General features: G+C 34.5%; 1 protein-coding gene across 2 annotated transcripts in view; it reads left to right on the top strand.

Annotated features, from left to right (window-relative positions):
- The window catches only part of CCDC186 (coiled-coil domain containing 186), a 40,966-nt gene extending 25,650 nt beyond the window's left edge, over positions 1–15,316 (top strand). For both annotated transcript variants that reach the window (XM_070945388.1, XM_070945387.1), the window contains exons 6-16: positions 796–915; positions 1,390–1,494; positions 3,443–3,541; positions 3,714–3,800; positions 6,351–6,493; positions 8,215–8,470; positions 9,319–9,508; positions 9,606–9,686; positions 11,114–11,324; positions 12,895–13,114; positions 14,940–15,316. In XM_070945388.1, coding sequence (XP_070801489.1) covers positions 796–915; positions 1,390–1,494; positions 3,443–3,541; positions 3,714–3,800; positions 6,351–6,493; positions 8,215–8,470; positions 9,319–9,508; positions 9,606–9,686; positions 11,114–11,324; positions 12,895–13,114; positions 14,940–15,023 — 1,596 coding nt within the window. In that variant the 3' untranslated portion in view covers positions 15,024–15,316. The remainder of the gene's footprint in view (positions 1–795; positions 916–1,389; positions 1,495–3,442; positions 3,542–3,713; positions 3,801–6,350; positions 6,494–8,214; positions 8,471–9,318; positions 9,509–9,605; positions 9,687–11,113; positions 11,325–12,894; positions 13,115–14,939) is intronic.
- Positions 15,317–19,166: the final 3,850 nt, after the last annotated feature.

Genomic DNA, 19,166 nt, shown 5'->3' with positions numbered 1-19,166 from the left:
GGCATGTTTATATGTGAGGTTAAAAGTGTTTGTGCTTTTAACAAAGGAAAAGCCTAATTGATCAGAAGGCTGATTTGCATAAGTAAAGACCCCCTACTGCCTTTGCAATATTTTTTTCAATGTAAGATTTATTTTTCGTAAAATAAAAAAAAAAAGGATTTACCCAGTGGAGATAACTAAAATCAAGGTGAGAAAAAAAAAAGAAAAATAACAAATGCTTTAATGAAATTAGATGTGATACCATATGTAGCTTTGACATTAGCATCCGTTACTGAAAGAGGTGGCAAAATTCAAGCAAAGACTAAATGGCCACCTGCTTTAATTCAGGGGTCCTCAACCCCCGGTCCATGGATCGGCAGTGTGTCCACAGCATGCCAGCAACTGGTCCTCGCAAACAAGTGAAGCCCCAGGCAGCATGCAAAACCACGCCCACTCCGGTCCGTGGAAAAACCTTTCTCCATGGAACTGATCCCTGGTGCCCAAAAGGTTTAATTAACATTTATATGATAAGTTAAACATCCACTTCCAATTCTACAATTTCTTGATTAACATTATAATATCAATCACATCACATTGTACATTCAAGTCCTTCAAGGAATTAATATTCCATTGTCAGTAGCCCAATAGATGCAGACAGGTAGATTTCTTAAAAGTCAAAAAAATCCAATTATTTTATGCTCCACTTTGGTTAAACCGTTATGATTACATTTATTGTTTGCAGAATGGTAAATTAAACTTTTTATTAGTCCATAATACTCAATTAACCTCAGTATTCTAAAATGATCCTTTATAAAGGAAAATGAAACCACCAGAATGTCACGAGATATTGAAAAATTAAAAGAAGAAGTCAATTCTTATGTGATCAAAGTAAAATGGGCTCAAAACAAATTAAAGGCTGAAGTGGATTTACACAAGGTCAGTATGTTTCATTTTATAAAAGGGTTTTAAGGTTTGAGGGTTTTAAGATCATCTGCTTGTCAAGGAATTTGTTGTCTAATTCCTTTATTTAATTTTTAAGTTTTTATGTTAACAGAATGGATACACAACTTTTTGGGGGGATCTTGGGTCTTTACTTGGGCCTTTTAAAATAAGATAAAGATACTTGAAAATAAGTATACAATTTGATACCAATTTGATCATATTAATTTCCATGCATTTATTTTTATTTTTTATCGGTGTCACTTTAAACACTTTGGACAAGAAGATAGATAATGACAATGGGAAAAAAAATTCTACATGTGTGGCTTTGGGTGCATCACATTTGGGAGCTTCTCATTGGGCCCATCTGTTACCATGAATTGAAATAGAATGCTATCATTTCTGTGTGGATTTTAATTTACCAATGTTTTTATTTAAATTACTGTTAGTAATTATTAAATCATTTTCTAGGAAACCAAAGATCGTCTTAAAGAGGCAACAGCAAAGTTAACTCAAGCCAAGGAGGAAGCTGACCAGATACGAAAAAATTGCCAAGAAATAATAAAAACATATCAGGTATGATCTAATTTCACTTTCATATAAATCTTTTCTTGCAATACAGAAGAGTAATCATTCTGTCTGAAACTCAGAGTGATGACCTAAAATACACACATATCACAGTTTATACGTGATGATACAAAAGTTCATGATAATTTAATCGAATATAGACTTGATCCCTGTGCCAAGTAGTTATAACAATGTCATGTGCTGTCACTAGTTCATCTTTTCTCAATCTCGAATTATTTTCTTAAAATAGGCAGTTTTATATCCCACCTGGGCTTCTCTGTAGAGAAACTGGCCAGTTTCTGTAGTTACTCAGTTGTAGACAGTATTGCATTCTTTAAAAAAACCTTCATTGTTTTTTTATTAGATTTAATAAAAAATTTTAATAAAAAATTAGATTTCATTAGATTTAATATTATTCAATATTAATCAATAATAATATTCAAGTTCCTCTTGAGAGGAGCTAAATATAATTTGCAGGAAAGCCATACTAACTTATTTCCAGGAGGGCAGTCATCATCCATCCCACAGTGAATAAACACATGTTCTTGATTTAACATCTGATGTCTCTAAACTTGCTCACTTATTGTTGGAAATGCCGATTGCTCAAACCAGCTATATATTCAATAGATCAATATATCTTTGGCTAGTCTAGAGAAAAGAAAAATTAGGGGTGACATGATAGCAGTATTCCAATATTTGAGGGTCTGCTACAAAGAAGAGAGGGGTCAAATTATTCTCCAAAGCACCTGAAGGCAGGACAGGAAACAATAGGAAACTAATCAAGGAGAGAAGCAGCCTGGAATTAAGAAGAAATTTCCTATGAGTGAGAATAATTAACCAAAAGAACAGCTTGCCTTCAGAAATCATGGGTGCTTATCACCTGAGGTTTTTAAGAAGAGACTGGAGAGACACTTGTCTGAAATGGTATAGGGCCGTGATGGTGAACCTATGGCACGCGTGCCACTGGTAGCACACAAAGCCATATCGGTGGGCACATGAGCATTGCCCTAGCTCAGCTCCGATGTGTGCATCTGATTTTCGTGCCTTCTGGGCGCACAAGAAGTAGGCAAATGGGCCATTTCCAGCTTCTGTGGGGGTGGGGAAGGCCCGTTTTTGCCCTCCTCGGGCTCCTAGAAAGCCTCTGGAGCCTGGGGAGGGCAAAACCTGGGGCTTCCAGTCCCACCGGAAGTTGGCCAGTGGGCTGTTTCCGACCTCTGGAGGGCCTCCGGGGGGCATAGAGAAGGCTGTTTTTGCCCTCCCCAGACTCCAAGAAAGCCTCTGGAGCCTGGGGAGGGCGAAAAAACGGGCCTACTGGGCCTACTGTGCCATTGCGTGCCAAAAGTGGGGGAGCATGGGGGGCACTTTGAATTATGGGTATGGGCACACTTGCACATGACCCCACCCCTGCCCTCCCCCCGCTTTTGGCACACAACAGCAAAAAGGTTAGCCATCACTGATATAGGGTCTCCTGATTGAGCAGGGGGATGGACTAGAAGACTTCCAAGGTCTCTTCCAGATTCTGTTCTGTTCTATTCTTATTCTTGTGTCATAAATTTGCATATATTTGTCCCACTTTCAAAGAAATGTGCAAAAGGAATTTAGTCATTCCACAAAGTCCCACATATTTAGAATGTGAGGGAATGTGTCATTCTCACTACAGAAAGTTACAAAGGGACTTTGTAACTTTGCTTATTTCTTGCTGGTATAGAAAGCAGCTATTTGTTTCCAAAGCTGACTTACTAAAACAAACAACTTTTAGGTTGACTGTAAATAAAAGAGACATAAATAAATTGTGCAACAAATAGGTTTTAGGATGGATATTTTAATGTATAAATTACATCATCAAGACAATTGAGATAATATTTATATAGATATAAGGTTCTGGAGAGGGCATTTAAGTCTGCTTCATAAACTCATCTTCTATGTTTTTTCAACTTTTAAATTGTAATGTTCTTAGGAGTCTGAAGAAATTAAATCCAATGAATTGGACCTAAAACTTCGACTTACCAAAGGAGAATTGGAGAAACAATTGCAAGAGAAATCTGATCACCTAGAGGTAAAATGTATTACTTGCACCAGTTTTTGCTTTTTTGTAAAAATTAAATATTGCTGCTAGATTATGAGAAAAAGAGATTTGATAAAAATCACATCTAACAGGAAGACAGGTGAAAGTCATTTCTCCAAATTAAACAGAGATATGTCTTGGATTTTTTTCCCCTCTTCCGAAGGTCCATCATGCCAAGATAAAAGAACTTGAAGATGTGAAGAGAACATTTAAGGAAGGCATGGATGAATTGCGAACGTTAAGGACAAAGGTAAGAAAATGGAATTTAGTTGTAAGGAGGTGATGTCAAGGATTCTTTAACATGTGGTTGTACATATGGTTTGTTTATTTCTTGAAAGTATACAGCTGTGCATATCAGCATTGTGACCTATATTATGCCAGATAGATAGATAGATAGATAGATAGATAGATAGATAGATAGATGATCATGAAAAGCAGCACTTAAGTGTAGCCAAGGTTTTTAGTGCCCTAAATTGCACATGGATTGTGGGAGAGCAACCCCATCCAAAGTCAGAGATGGAAAGACTCCAGAGTCAAGAGCCTTAAAACTACTGGGAAAGAACCTTGAGAGCAAAATCCCTTGATGGATAACCCAAGGCAGAGATGTATGTTATTTAAGTGTGTGCTGAGAGATGACCTAACTCAGCATCATCATTTGGATATTAAATAAAAATTAGGAGAGTAGCAAATTGAAAGGCAACCCATAATGCAAGGGTCTAATGCAGATGTGCTTCTCGAATAGTTAATTCTTTAAATGTGCTTACTTCTGCAAATTAGGACTTGAAATCAAATACGAAACTACGAACTCTAAAAGATTTCTTCTTTTAGAGCTCACATGTGGAAGAATTAATTTTTCTGTGGAAATTAAGCTATTTCTGAAATTATAGTACAGCCATAAATTCAGTGCAATGCTTAGCTTCTTTGAGCTTAAATCCAAGGATTATCATAAAAGTGAGCCAAAGTCAGCCTACAAAGTCAGTGTTATAAGCAAAGTTAGGGATAGTGCAAAATGTAATATTCTAGGTTGCTGAAAAGATATTCTGTTTTATGAACTATTTAATTTTATGCATTCCACATAATTATCATTTATTGCTGAAGTCCAAACATATAGTGGCAACCTTCATTTCCTATTCTTCTGTTGAAAAATGTGACTTCCCTGAACAACAGAGTCTTCAAAACCTTAAGAGCAGTTGGATAGCTTTATGCAATATTTCATTGTCCAAAAGCTTGATAGAATCACCAACTGCTAATGTGGATCTAATTGTTGCTATTTGAATTTTCACTGCTTCATTTTTCTTCATTCTGCCAAATCAAGGGCTGGGAAAGTAAGGGTGGAGGACTTAGTAGCCCTTTCTAAAAAGGAAATCCAATTTTTAAATAAAAATTTATGCAATAAAGATGTAAATGCAAAATACTGCAACCAACAATACAACATATTGCTGTGTTAATTGCACCTTTGCCTGGTACTGGAAATACAATATTTTGATGTGCCTTATTGTGGACAGCATCTGTGATACCACTGGAGGGCCTATTCTCTTGCAGCCATACACCACTATTCAATATGAGAGAGCACTTGCCATAAACCTTGAGTTTCTGCCAAGGCCCAGGATATTATTTTCTTTGCACTTTTGTTTCTTCTAAAACAGGGATATCAAACTCGCGGCTTGCGGGCTGGATGCGTCACACGCTGTCCACGTCCACCCCCATTCTAGTGAAGGGGAAAAAAGTAGAGCTATGTCATGTGACAACAACATGACACCGTGAGTTTGACACCCCTGTTCTACAAGCATCCATAAGATTACTTTTTGGGACTGGTATTATTCAAAAAGAAGGATTTGTTTGTTTGTTCATTCATTCAGTCAGTCATTTTTTATAAACCGCCCATCCATTCTTGATTGCTTAAGGACAAGTTGAGACCCACTTCACTGACCCATTTAGTTACTTTAAAATATGAATGGGTTTTTTCCAATTTGGAGGCTTAAAACCTCACAAAAAAAAACTCCTAACAAAGGATCATACATTTTCCTAAAGATGAATTCTTTCCTGTGTAGTCATAATGATTACATTTCATTAACAAGTCAATTCTAAATCTTCTCCCTTTTAAGTGTAAATTCTAAATTTTTAATGTATTTTAAAATATGGGTATCTTAAATTATGGGTATTAATTCAGCCAAATTTATTTAATTCATTTTATTTGATTTTAAATTTTGTATATCTATGTGTTTTATTTCATGGCTGTGCACCGCCCTGAGTCCTTCGGGAGTAGGGCGGTATAGAAATTCAATAATAAATAAATAAATAAATAAATAAATAAATAAATAAATAAATAAATAAATAAATAAATAAATAAATAAATAAATAAATAAATAAATTCAGTTTTTCATTTCTAGAATGACCAGCTCTCATACAGTAGTAGTCCATTTTTTCTCTTGTAAAATTGAGGAGATTCAAAGCTTCTTGCTCAGTTTTGGATTAATTGTAATTTAGTGTTATGTCTGTATTATGATTTAATTAAAATAAGGCACCTTATAATTGACAAATCACATTTGGCTTCTTTTGACAAATTGAAATTTATCAAGGTAACTTATTTTGTGATGAAAGTTTTCATGAAAGTAAAAATTTCCAAAATAGTTCTGGGATCTCTTGAAAGAGAAAGCAGTAAATGAGAAAAAAGAGAGAGTAGGCTGAATATTATCTAGCATGCATGTTCAACAAAATATTTTAATGCCCTGAAAAGCTAATGAAACATATTATATAAAATGCTATTGATGTTGATGAATTGGCTTTGTTTCTTTATTAGGTCAAATGTTTAGAAGATGAACGGTTGAGAACAGAAGATGAGTTATCAAAATACAGAGAACTTATTAATCGACAGAAAGCTGAAATTCATAATTTGCTAGAGAAAGTGAAAACTGTAGACCAATTGCAGGAGCAACATCAAAGGTACAAAGGTTAAGTTTGTAATTCTTTGTTTTATTTTAAACAATGGAAATACTTTTATATGTGGAGCATTCAATTTGAAACATTCTACTTGGTGCAACAAAATAACCTCCACATAATAAGCAGTGGTTTTTAAAAATAAAATTAACTTAATTATGTAACATCATGAATACCAAACAATACTTTGTTGCTGTTTAATACTGCTGCACCTGATATTTCAAATTTCATGTTCAAAACGGTCTGATTCAATCATTTTCAAAATGCTTACATGATATTTGATGCAATTTGTGTTTTGAATATGAAAGAATTGAACTCAAACCAGGGTACTTCAAAGTCAGAATGCTATTGTTTAATATTTCTAAAATTTGTTGCAATGCAATGTACTTTGAGTTTAAATTGTTGTAATGGTAAGTTCAAAAGGGAAAAAATGTTACAGATAGGCTAATATTAAATATAAAAATGATTTATATTTTATATATAATTATTTAGGATTTTGTTATATTTATATAAACACATATGCCTTTATTCATGGCTATGAATTCTTACTAGATCAGCTATTTGAAATGATATGATCACATTTTTGAAATAAGAATGATAAGCATTCTCTTTTATTGTGTGTGTTTATAAGCTTAAAATGAATAATTCTTAAAAAGTTAAAATCACAGCTCTTTTCAGTAACATTTGCAAAGATAAGTTTTATTCTATCTTATTGTACGAGTCTTAAAAAAATCGATAATTTTATTAATAATATGCCACCAAGAGCCTTGGTGGCGTAGCAGACTAAAGCACTGTTAAGTAACACCAGCTGCCTGCAATTACTGCAAGTTCAAATCTCACCAGGCTCAAGGTTGACTCAGCCTTCCATCCTTTCGAGGTAGGTAAAATGAAGACCCAGTTTGTGGGGGCAATAATCTGACTTTGTATAAAAAAGAACACTGCTTGGGGGAGGGTGAAAGCCCTACTAAGCAGGTATATACAAAAGTATGAAGGCTATTGCTTAACGCATTGTAAGCCGCCCTGAGTCTCCAGAAAAGGGTGGCATATAAATCGAATCAATAAATAAATCGAACCAATAAATTTACCGTAACGTTTCTGCATATTTCTTAACATATTAAATAAAGACAACCATTATGTAATTGGAGAACCATCATATAGTTCACAGGTTTTATAATTTGATAATTGTCTGGAATGTTTCAGTGTCATTAATTTCCCTTTGGATTTGCAATGTGTAACATAAGCATTTCTTGCCAATTAACACTGAAACCCATTTCCATAAAATATGTTGTTGGACTAATTGCAGTTTGAAGCTGGTGTGTAAATTAGAAGTGACTCCTGCCATCAAATACATTTCCTTTAGCAGTTACAACTATTTAATTGCTATGAATCATCTCATGTTCAAATTATCTATAACTATTTGCTTAAGTAGGAAATAAATACCTTATATATGGAACAGGTTTTCACATACCAAGACTTGGTCCAGACTAGTGTAACTGGTCTGCTATTGTTTGATACATTTTCTGTTTTTATTGTCTGTTTTAACCAAAAGAAATTAGGGTGGGATAAGGGTACTAAGGAATGTCAGGCTGCAGGTGATCTGCGGGTATTGGTGGCATGTTTTCAGCTGTAGAATTTGTATTTGCCCAGTGGAGCTAAACCAGAAAGAGATCTTTGCTTGCTTGGTTTGCTCTCCACATTTTACTCTTTAAAATATATATTTGATTTAGAGATGAACAAGAAATGAACTCTTGGAAGGAAGAAGTGGATAGTCTGAACACTCTGCTTAGTGACTTCCAGAAGGACATAGATGGCAGTCGGAAAAGAGAATCTGAGCTATTGGTGTTCACCGAAAAGCTAACCACGAAGAATGCCCAACTCCAGTCAGAAACCAACTCCTTACAGATGCAGCTTGATAAGCTAACTTTCATGGAGAGAGAGTCTCAGAATCAGCTGGAACTTGTTAATCAAGCAAGAGATGAACTGGTAAATCAAAGCGCTAGTGAAATATTTCTCCATAACCATTACCTGCAAATCCTGTGATGCTGTGAATCAAGGAGTACTTCCAAAGTTGCATTTGGTTCCTTCTAGGTGAATTTGATCCATTTTAAATGGTTTTCAAGCGAATCCTAGAGTTCAGTTTTCTCCTTATCAATAGGAACCATATCTTGCTTGCATTTCATTTCCATTTGTTCACATAAAGCATAACATGACAATAAACTTTAATTCCTGTGTGGTTGTAGGGAACTATGAACTGCCAAAGGATAATAAATAGTTAACCTGCAAAATGCAACTTTTGCTTTTAGGGTTTAGGATATGCGTTATGATTTGCAAGAGTTGGGAAGCCCTTGGTTTGAATCTCTTCCCATGGGAGATTATCCCTTTAAATGACTTCAAGCAGGCATCAAATACATTTTTATTCTATATAGTATTTACTAATTTTGGCCAACATTGGTTTAAATAAGACTCTTTAAAAGAGTCTTATTTTATGATGTCTTGTTGCTTAATTTAGTTTTAATGTTTTCTGTTCTACAGTCCATACAGAAACCCTTATTAAAATGAAATAGTCATTCCTGAACCACTCTCTACAGGTTAAATTTCTACATAACAATTGTGTTTATTATCTGCTTTCCATGGTAAATCCATGTTGCTAAAAAAAACCCTCAAGGATCAATCTATTGACCTGGAATAAATTGAGTAGGACGAACCAGACAAATCATTCAGCAGACCAAACTCTGCAAGTTGATCTAGAATTTCTTTTATTTAAAAAAAAGTCCCAGTTTTTAAAATTATATACTGTGGAAAGGAAATGCTGATTATATGTCATTTTTCAGGCAAATAAATTGAAGAAGGAAGACGAGTTCCACAGAAACAAGGTCCAGATGCTGGAGATGGAACTGGCATCTCAACAGAAATCATTTGCAGACTTGAACACCAAGGCAGGGGAATTAAAAGATGAGCTCATGACGCAGAAACGAAAACATGCTGCAAATCTTAAAGATCTCACTAAGCAACTTCAGCAAGGTTAATATTTCTCAGACATTGGCTTCTGTAGTGCGTATTTGACCTAGGAATTAAAACATCAGCTTTTCATCAAAGATCTTGTGTTTTGTTTCATTAGCACGAAGAAAATTGGATAACCTTGAAAATGGCAGTTGTGATAAAGAAGTCAGCAGCATGGGGAGTCGTTCCAGCTCATCAGGTGAGTTATTTTGCTGGGTTTGTGAGGAAACAAAGCTATGCTAATGCTAATAACATAAGCTACAGCTGTAAAATCTGCCATGAAAATACATTTTTCCCCAGCAGTTGTTAAAAATTTCCTGCAGATCATGGCGTACTTGAATATGTACATGTTGTCCAATCCCAGTTAGCAAAACTACCTGTCTTTGATTTTTCCCTGAAAGCATAACGTTTCTGTGATCTTCCAGATCCAGAATAATTTCATACTAATGTCTCATGGGATAAACTTAGGCAAATTTGGAAAATCATGTACTGCACAGCTATAAGAATGTATTTTAAAATACATTCAATAAATGTATTTTATGTATACAATAAAATACATTTTAAAAGGTCATGATAGTAAATGCAAATAATGTGTTACAGTCATAACACAGCTAGAACACTTCAATTTTCTATACTTGACTCACCTACACATTGTGATGAATTTTCCAAGTCTAGCTAATTTTCAGCCAACAAAAGCTGTATTGTGTGAGCTTCCCTGCTCTTTCATTCCTGAGATCACTTATTACTTTATGCAATTGCTGACACACCATTGCTGATATTTTAAGGGTAACACAAGCTGACTCTGCTATATTTTCAGTTCTTTAAGAATACCATCTTCATTTATCTGTAGATGATTTCATACCCAAGGTATTTCTGGTTGTCAGAAATTCTTTTTTTTCTTCTTTTGCTGACATGTAAAATTTTTTTTTTTTTTTCTGATTTCCATATCTTCGTCGTTCTGCCCAAGAGTCCCACAAAAAATTAGAGCCATATGTTGTTTATTGTAAAATGAATACAAAACAGAACAAATGAAGTCAGGGAGGTCTTTGAAAAATAGCTTAGTTTGCGAATTCTGCATGAAATGCAGTTGTGGTTCTGTGAGGCCATGGCGGAATACCTAAGTAATCCTTGAAGATTTTGACCTTCCATCTCTGTTTTTTTTTTTTTTTTTTTAATCTTCAGAGATTCCTCTGAATAATATTTTGGTGATTTAAAACTTCTGTCTTAAAAGTTGAAGATAGGCAAATGAAGGTTCAGTTTATGCATTACCTGTTGAGCCTGTTGCTTTAAAATTTATTTTTTCTATAAAACTTTCAACCTAAAGATAAATTATTAGCTCTTGTGAATCTATGTGATTTATAACTGGTATCAAATATTTACCTCAAGGTTCAAAGTGTTTATGGCTGCTATTTCCAGCTCTTTTTTATTTTTCTTGCCAAAATTAATTCCATTTAAAAAACTGCGACTTTCATGAATGTTGTTAGTTTCTGAACAGACATAAAACAGGACCTAATTCTGAAGATATACACTTGGGGGGTGGGGGGGGGAGAATCAAAGGAATGGGCAGGAGGAGGGAGATTTTTCTTAAAACTGGACAATCCAATTAAGATGCACTTGGTTTGGCAGGGTCTCTTAATGCTCGGAGCAGCAATGAAGATCGTTCACCAGAAAACACTGGCTCTTCAGTAGTAGTTGATCATTTTCCTGAAGTGGACAAGACTATCTTGATTGAGCGGATAGTAAGGCTACAGAAAGCACATGCTCGAAAAAATGAAAAGATGGAGTTTATGGAGGATCATATCAAACAACTAGTGGAAGAAATCCGGAAAAAAACCAAGTATGTACCTCTCATTAGCTAAGAAAAGAAGAAGGCACAGTAAAACCCTAGTACTGCCCACAACACATTTGTGAAGTAAAAGTTGAAATAGTGGTAGCCTTTTCCAAATAGCCCCAGGTATTTCCACTGTTTATTGAGTAAGGAAAAAGACACGTATGCTGTAAAAGCGGAAATTTCTATTTCCCAGCCTTATATATGAATTCAGTAAAAAGACTCTCTTAGTAATAAACAGAACTTGCCCTGAAATTAAATGAAGATAGCAATGATGACTAAACTGTAGAAATATAACATTTATGTTTTGATGTATATAACATACTCAGTGCTGTTATGAAAAGGTATGTAGTTGATTCTGAAAATAGTCACAATAAACTGAATCAAAAGTAGTTACTTGCTAGAAAGTCATTAGCTTAAATTTATTCCTGCACTGTTCTTTCACTGACTTATTTTAGAGCTAAAACTCTTCAAGTTCATATAAAAATATTTGTGTTAACTCTGCCATTCAATTTTCTGAAGTAATTGTGTGGCTGCACGTAATTGCAATGAAATGTTTAATATGTACCCTGGCAGAATATATCATTACAGATCTCCAACTTTGTAACTGCTAATTAAAACTTACATAATTCAAAGATCTGATCCTTAAAACAATATCCAATGTGGTAAAGTTTCTAAGAATTTACCAAATTAGCTCTATGGTGATATTTTGTCATTTGGAAACAGAACACTGAACTAATTCTTGCCATCTGGAGCAACTAAATGATGTTTGGTAGAAGTGATCACATGAAACATTTTTACAAACATTTTATACATTAATGGTAACTCTGGGACTATAACTTAGGCACAAACTTATTCCTTAGTTTTATACATTTTTGACTGAAAAGATACAATTTTTTTCATAGTTTCATGTTCTTTTCTTGTCATTGAATAATCTATGATATATGCAGTAACTAAAGAAATAGTTGAGCAGGGATAATTTGAATATACAAACATGCTGTACAAAGAAAAGGGAAATGAATGATATTATGGCAGTTCACATATTACATTTTAACATATAGAAAGCTTTCTGTTAATCATTTGGCATATTAGACTGTGCAGCCTGCCCAAAAAGTTATATCCATGTGGTGCAGAACTTGACTGTTAGGTTCAGTGACCAGGTTCATGCATTTCCCTGAGCCTCCTTAGCCTGTAGTTTCCTTTGATTTGGCTTAGCACTATCTGTGAACTCATTCTCTCTAGTTTGCAAGCCATAAAGTATGCCACTGTGACTTATGTTAAACATATCCTTGTTTTTCATTTCGGATAGAGAGTTGCAATTCCATACGCATGTATATGGAGTTCCATTGTCTTTAATTAGTAGTGGATGCTAGAAATAAATAGCAGCCTGGCCCATTCTTCCAAAATTACAATACAGGACTTCCCATTCTTGACATTTTCAAGAGTCATGCTCTGGGTAAAGCGTAATAAATGGATTTTCTTAGTTAAGGTGTAAGACCGATGCAAATGAATCAGAACCTTCCCACAAGGGCACAACTTTTCTGTGACATTGTCTTATGTTACTTTGTTTTTTATGCAGAATAATCCAGAGTTACATTTTGCGGGAAGAAGCTGGCACGCTTTCATCTGAAGCATCGGATTTCAATAAAGTACATTTAAGTCGGCGTGGTGGTATCATGGCCTCTCTCTATACATCACACCCTGCAGACAGTGGACTCACATTAGAACTCTCTCTGGAGATAAACAGGAAACTTCAGGCAGTCCTGGAGGATACCTTATTGAAAAATATTACCTTAAAAGTGAGTATTAAAATAACACCCCACAATACACTTTATAAAATACTGTGCACTGTTTCACAGTAGCGTTAAAAATTGCAGAACAGTGAAGAATACTATAGGGACTGTGCAGGAAAATGAACTGCATGTTTGAATAGCAATTTCCATTAAGAAAAAAGACTAAAGCTACAGTAAAAGAAATTTGATTAGAATTAGGGTTTTTACTCTAAACACACAGGGAAGTAGTTTTCAGAACAGTTAGGAGAATGTTTTTTAAATTTGGGTATATTCTTGTTTTAAGCAAAATGAAATAAATATATAATTAAATTATTGTAAGAGATGTTTAACAAAAGAAGTAATCATTATTAATTCCAAACTGAAGCCCCTCAGATGTGTCTTTCTGGGGGAGGGGGGTTAGGTAAAATGGGAATTTCCCTTCAAGAGCACAAAGACTCTATCCAGGAAAGAGAATTTTATCGTGGAGATTTTAACTGTACATGTGAGAAACTCTTCGCCCATTATTTCTGCTGGTAACAGGTATTCTAAGGAACTTTGTCCTTGAACCACTGGCCAGAAACCCCTCTCTTCACATGTAGGGCCCATGGCAATGTTAGCAAGTTTGGGCAATTTTACTCCTGTTAGAACTAAGAGGAATTTTTAAAAAGAGAGCAAGGACAAAATTAGGCTAATTCCTTAGTCATGAACTAGTACAAATTGAAATTCATTACCTCTATCCATTTCAGGACTAATCTGTACTTAAACCAATCTTCTCATGACTGACTAGATTTAAGGCCAAAATGTCTACTTTAAAGACTGACTGGAAAACAAAAGTTTCTCAATATATTTTTTACAGTTTTCAAAGTCAGTTCTTATTTATTATTTTAATGTTTTATATGGTATTTTAATTGTATGACTATAAGCCTCCTAGAATCTCCTTGGCAAGATAATGGCATAGAAGACTAATGATAATTAAAAAAAAAATAAATGTCAGTACTGAAGAGATGAGTGTTTTAGCTTAAAAGATTATGGCCCCAGCTGTTACATTTTTTACTTTATAACTAATTGAAATAAGAACCAGAATCACACTCTTTAATTCCAAAGCAACGTATGATATGGTATTATCTGATTGATGCTGAACCTTTTCATATAAGTCTTTATATTAATTAAGTAAGAACTTTGATTTGACTAAGAAAATAAAAAACTCAAAAAAATTAAATCAGCTTTAACCTGGTTTTCTTTTGCTTGATGTTGCCATTTTAAATTTGCTTTTTAAAGTATATTTTATAGTACTGAAGAATTTGTTAAGGCATCTGAAATATTTTATTTTGTTGGTGTGATGATTGAAAAAAACATTTATATAAGAGAGTGCCTCTTTTTAAAGAAATGTTTTAAATAATAGAGGTGTGGTGGCACAGTGGCTGGAATGCAGTACTGCAGGCTACTTCTGCTGACTCCCAGTTGCCAGCAGTTCGATTCTCACTTGGTCAAGGTTGACTCAGCCTTCCATCCTTCTGAGGTTGGTAAATGAGGACCCAGATTGTGGGGGCAATATGCTGATTCTGTAAACCGCTAGAGAGGGCTGTAAAGCGGTATATAAGTCAGTGCTATTGCTAATAGAGATTGAATTCTTGAATCAGAAATATAGAACAAATTATGATTATCACACTTAATTCAGCAGTTTTGCATTGATTAAAAATGCATGACTAAGTGAATGCATCTTGTTGTATCTTATATGTCTGTGCTGGTTCAGATAATATTCTTGAATAAATTCTGAATGTGTATATAGATCTATTTGAATTTAAATATTGGAAGCTCTGCTAACAATTTGTGTTTTCTTTTTTCTTCAAAGGATAACCTACAAACTCTTGGAACTGAAATAGAACGATTAATTAAGCAGCAACATGAATTAGAACAGAGGCTGAAGCAGACATAACTGAGACCAAGATCAGAAAAGTAGATATTCCAGCTTTGATGATTATATAAAATTGGATGGCCAGATATGTGTCGTCAGTCTAACGAAGTTTTAACAAAACAGTTGACTGTGAACAACTTTGACTTGTCTGGTTTGCTTAAACAAATGGAGACCTTGAACTTTTCTGAACATACTTTCATCCATCACTGAAATTAGTCATATCAACACTTGCAGCTTCTTCTTGTTAGAGAGAATGCAATCACTCTGCTTTGTGCAATTAAAAAACCAACTTTTAAAAATGGACTAATGTATAAGACTGGTGCATTTGTTGTTGATATTTGTTTTGCAGAGTGAAGACGAGGAGAAAAAAGGGTGGCTGTTGCATGTATATTAACCCCAGTGCCTTCTAGGGCATACATCTTTTTCTCCAAATATACATGCGTTCTTGGATATATTTAGATTTGTTATTTATAACATACATTGTGAAAAGACTTCATAGTACACATTCTTTTAATATACAGTTGAAAGATACAACAGGTATTTTAGAAACTTGACCAAAAACATTTTTTAAAAATCCCTTGAGTCCTCAGATGTGAATAATATCCTTTTTCTTTAAAGAAAGATCACCTTTTTTAAAAAAAAAGATTGGGAAAACTCTACCGAGTATAGACGTAAGAGGTTAAAACTGATTTTGTATTTATGGGAAAACAAAATATAGAGTCATGAAGCCTTCAAATCTTGCAGATTGACTGCGTTCATTGAAATGGAAATAATTGACACTGCAATGACTGCAGATAAGCACAGGTGACATTACATATATCTGAACAAGTGACTGATAAGATCCCATATTGATTGGAAAAGAAAAGGGGATATGCCCAGATATTGAAGATACTGATATCACCTCCATAACTATTTAACAATATTAGTCTAATTATACAAATAAGGACAATTATTCTTTATGTCCTCCATCATCATCGTCGTCTATGTAGCTTCGGTTGGGATAACAGCTACAGAATTCCTAGTGACCATGCTGGCTAGTTACTCTAAGGCTTTTTAAAAAGTTATATTTATATTCTGCCTATCTACCCAGTTTTGTGTAGCACCCAAGGCAGGTCATCCTGGTATGCTTGGAAGAAGATTGCAAGTGGACTGCCGTGGGATAATAATGAGACAATAAATAAGGGAGCATGGCTTAAACCTGGAGATGAGAGCAACTATTGCAGTTCTAGGTGTGAATCATTAAATATAGTTCAGGCTATGAATAATGTTGTTAAAAGAGAATCAAGGGTGTTGTGATGATAAAATCATCTTTCATGCCCCTCTCACAACCTGGGGTCCTCCATGCAGTTGGTTAGGAATAAGGGGAATTGTAATGAATGACATCTGCATTAACCTCGGAGAAGAGAAAGTGAAGGGAAACCGATGTAAGCTCTATATATACACCTTTTTTATTGCTTTGACATGCACTAGCATGTGTGTATCTATGCTTCCGAGATGAGATAGACCGAATACTCAAATACCCTTTTGTTCTTTCTTTGGCGCGAAAGGGAAGCAATAGATTTTTAGGTATGTTAGGCAAATACTTAGCCTTCCTCTTTTTAATCGCTGCTGCACTTTCAGGAAGACAGCACTTTAAATGAATCCATTGTCCAAACATTTTCCCCACTTTTGCTTGGTTAAAAATAGTTGCTGTCCAAAAATGTACTATTGCAGAACACCTGAATCTTGTATAATTATTTTTTTAAAATAAGGTAGTCAGAAAATTAAGAGTTTTTCATTTCAGCAATAAAATCTTCTTTCCTGTGACCATTTCTATTCTATTCTCCCTTGCCTGGTATTTGAGAGGGAGGCAGCAACGGTTTCGAGTTGCAGTGTTCCTTGTGATTGTTTATTCCAAAGTACAAAACTCATTTAGCAGTGTTTACATAGTTGCATGTGATGGTTTCATTCCTCTTCTCAAGTACAGAGATTTTAAGGCGTGCTTTGGAGATGACAACAACAACAACCAGCATCTGAGGTTAAACAAATCCCTTGTATAAATGTGTAGATAGTGCTAGAGTTTGTATTTTTCTAAAAGTTGTGCTTTTCATATTTTTCTGAAAACACAACACATGTATAGCTGTAACATTACAACAAGCAAACATGCTTGCCTTCTGATTCATAATGTTAAATTGTACATTGTATCTTTAGGATTGTGGATATTGCTGTACAGAATAATTTTCAGGTTACAATCCTGTGTTTTCTTGCTGAGGAAAGAACGCCTGTTCAATACAACTGGACTTATTGCTGGATATTTTTCTGCATACTGTTTTCCTTCATGTTTAACAAATTAGGGCTGAAATAAAAATGAATGCCCTACTTAATCACACAATATTGATTTTAAGGACTGAAATTTAAGCAGCGTTTGCATGTCAAAGTATTTGTAAAAGCAGAGTTTGTCACATGTGTATGACAGAACTATATTAATTTTCAGACCAATATATCACTGACCTTCAAAACTTTAGCCTGTGAACTAGATCCATGTAGTAATTATACTACATAATTATACTTGTAATTATACTGTAGAATGTTTAAACTGCATTCAAGCAATCATTTTTCTTGAATAATATATAAGTTTGAAGCTGATAAATCTTGTCTGAGTACGGAAAAGATTACATTGTGTGATGCAAAATGTATTGCAGTAACGGTCAATCCAAAGAAATGAGCTTTTCTAAAAACACAATTAGAAATAAGCCTGGCATATTCTCAGTGTGAGCAAGGTTGTCTTCTAAATGTTAGAAATATACAAGTTGCATCAAACCACCTTTGTCTTGGCTTAGTAAGCCTTGGTGTTTGTACACTCCAGCCTTACCTAACCTATTCCAAAATGTGTCAGCACCTAAGCCAAAGAATATACAAGTAAGCTGAAAGCAGGGGATTTTTTTTTCCCCTTAAACTTAATGCCAGGTTTTCTTTACCTTTTCTTTTCATAATTTCCTTTGGCTTTCTTTCCCATCTCTTCATCCCCAGAAACCTGCTGTCCTCCGGTGTCCAGGTTTTTGGCAAAATATTGGCAACTGTTCTTGAGAGTTTATTTTGAAGACATTTATAGGATCATGAAATCAAATCAGTCTAACACTTTAGAAGCCTCGTTGATTTCATCTTCAGAAATGACCCACCTCCTTCAAACATACCTTTGCTTGATGACGAGCAAGACACTTGATTGGGGAGATTTAATGAAAACAAGTTTTTCTGGATGTTGAATCTGCTACAATGACGGGGGTTTTTTTGTTTTGGTTTTTTATGGCTGTATTTGCTTTCAATAGTGAACAAGTGTCAAGTTTGAATTGATCTTCCATACTAGTACACTAAAGCCAAAGTCCCCCTTGAATGAAGCTCAATTTTTTGTGATTTTTATGGACATGTCTATTTTATTGCCAATAATATGAATTTGCTATTCTGCAATTTTTCAAATGTGTTAATTTTTAATTCCAGATTAGTATTTCTTCATTGTCTTCCATCCAAGAACAAACAATGTCCCCTGATACTTAGTTTTTAGTTCATTCATTGCAGTATGAGCAATAAACAGCTAATACATGGCTTGGACAAACAACTTGTGAATGCTGTTTATTAGCAGTATTAAGTAAGTAAATTAAAGTGGCTTTCTTTATATTCTTCTTTATATTCAGGATAGTTTCACCCATGGCTCCATACAGCAAACATTTGACCAAACAATAGCTAAATTGAAAAGAGTTTAATCTATTAATGTCCAATGACCTTGTCTTCATTAGTGTTCTTTTTTAACTATTTTAGCTCACTGAATGAGTAAAAGTTGTATGATAGATACCACTGGATACATCTACAACCAGGAAAACCAAGCATAATGAATGAATCAGAATGGAAAAATGCAATGGGAAAAGAAGAGAGTTTGAAAATTACTCAGACAATCTTAAACTATTCTAAGCTGGTATATGGATTCAACTGTCACTGTTGTGCTTGGTTCAGAATATATTTCACAAATAGCAATTAATATTATTTATTCCTCAGAACTCAGATCTTTGGTAAAGTGATTTTAAGATGTATATTTCCTAACTAGAAAAGGATTATGTGCTAAACTCGTGTTTCTCAAATTTACCAACTTTAAGATACATGGCCTTCAACTCCCAGAATTCCCAAGCTAGCTGG

This window comes from Pituophis catenifer, unplaced genomic scaffold (genome assembly GCF_029215685.1).
Source record: "Pituophis catenifer annectens isolate HBS135680 unplaced genomic scaffold, rPitCat1.0.hap2 SCAF_6, whole genome shotgun sequence".
Classification (NCBI taxonomy): Eukaryota; Metazoa; Chordata; class Lepidosauria; order Squamata; family Colubridae; genus Pituophis; species Pituophis catenifer.
This window is presented reverse-complemented; position numbering and strand designations above follow the sequence as displayed.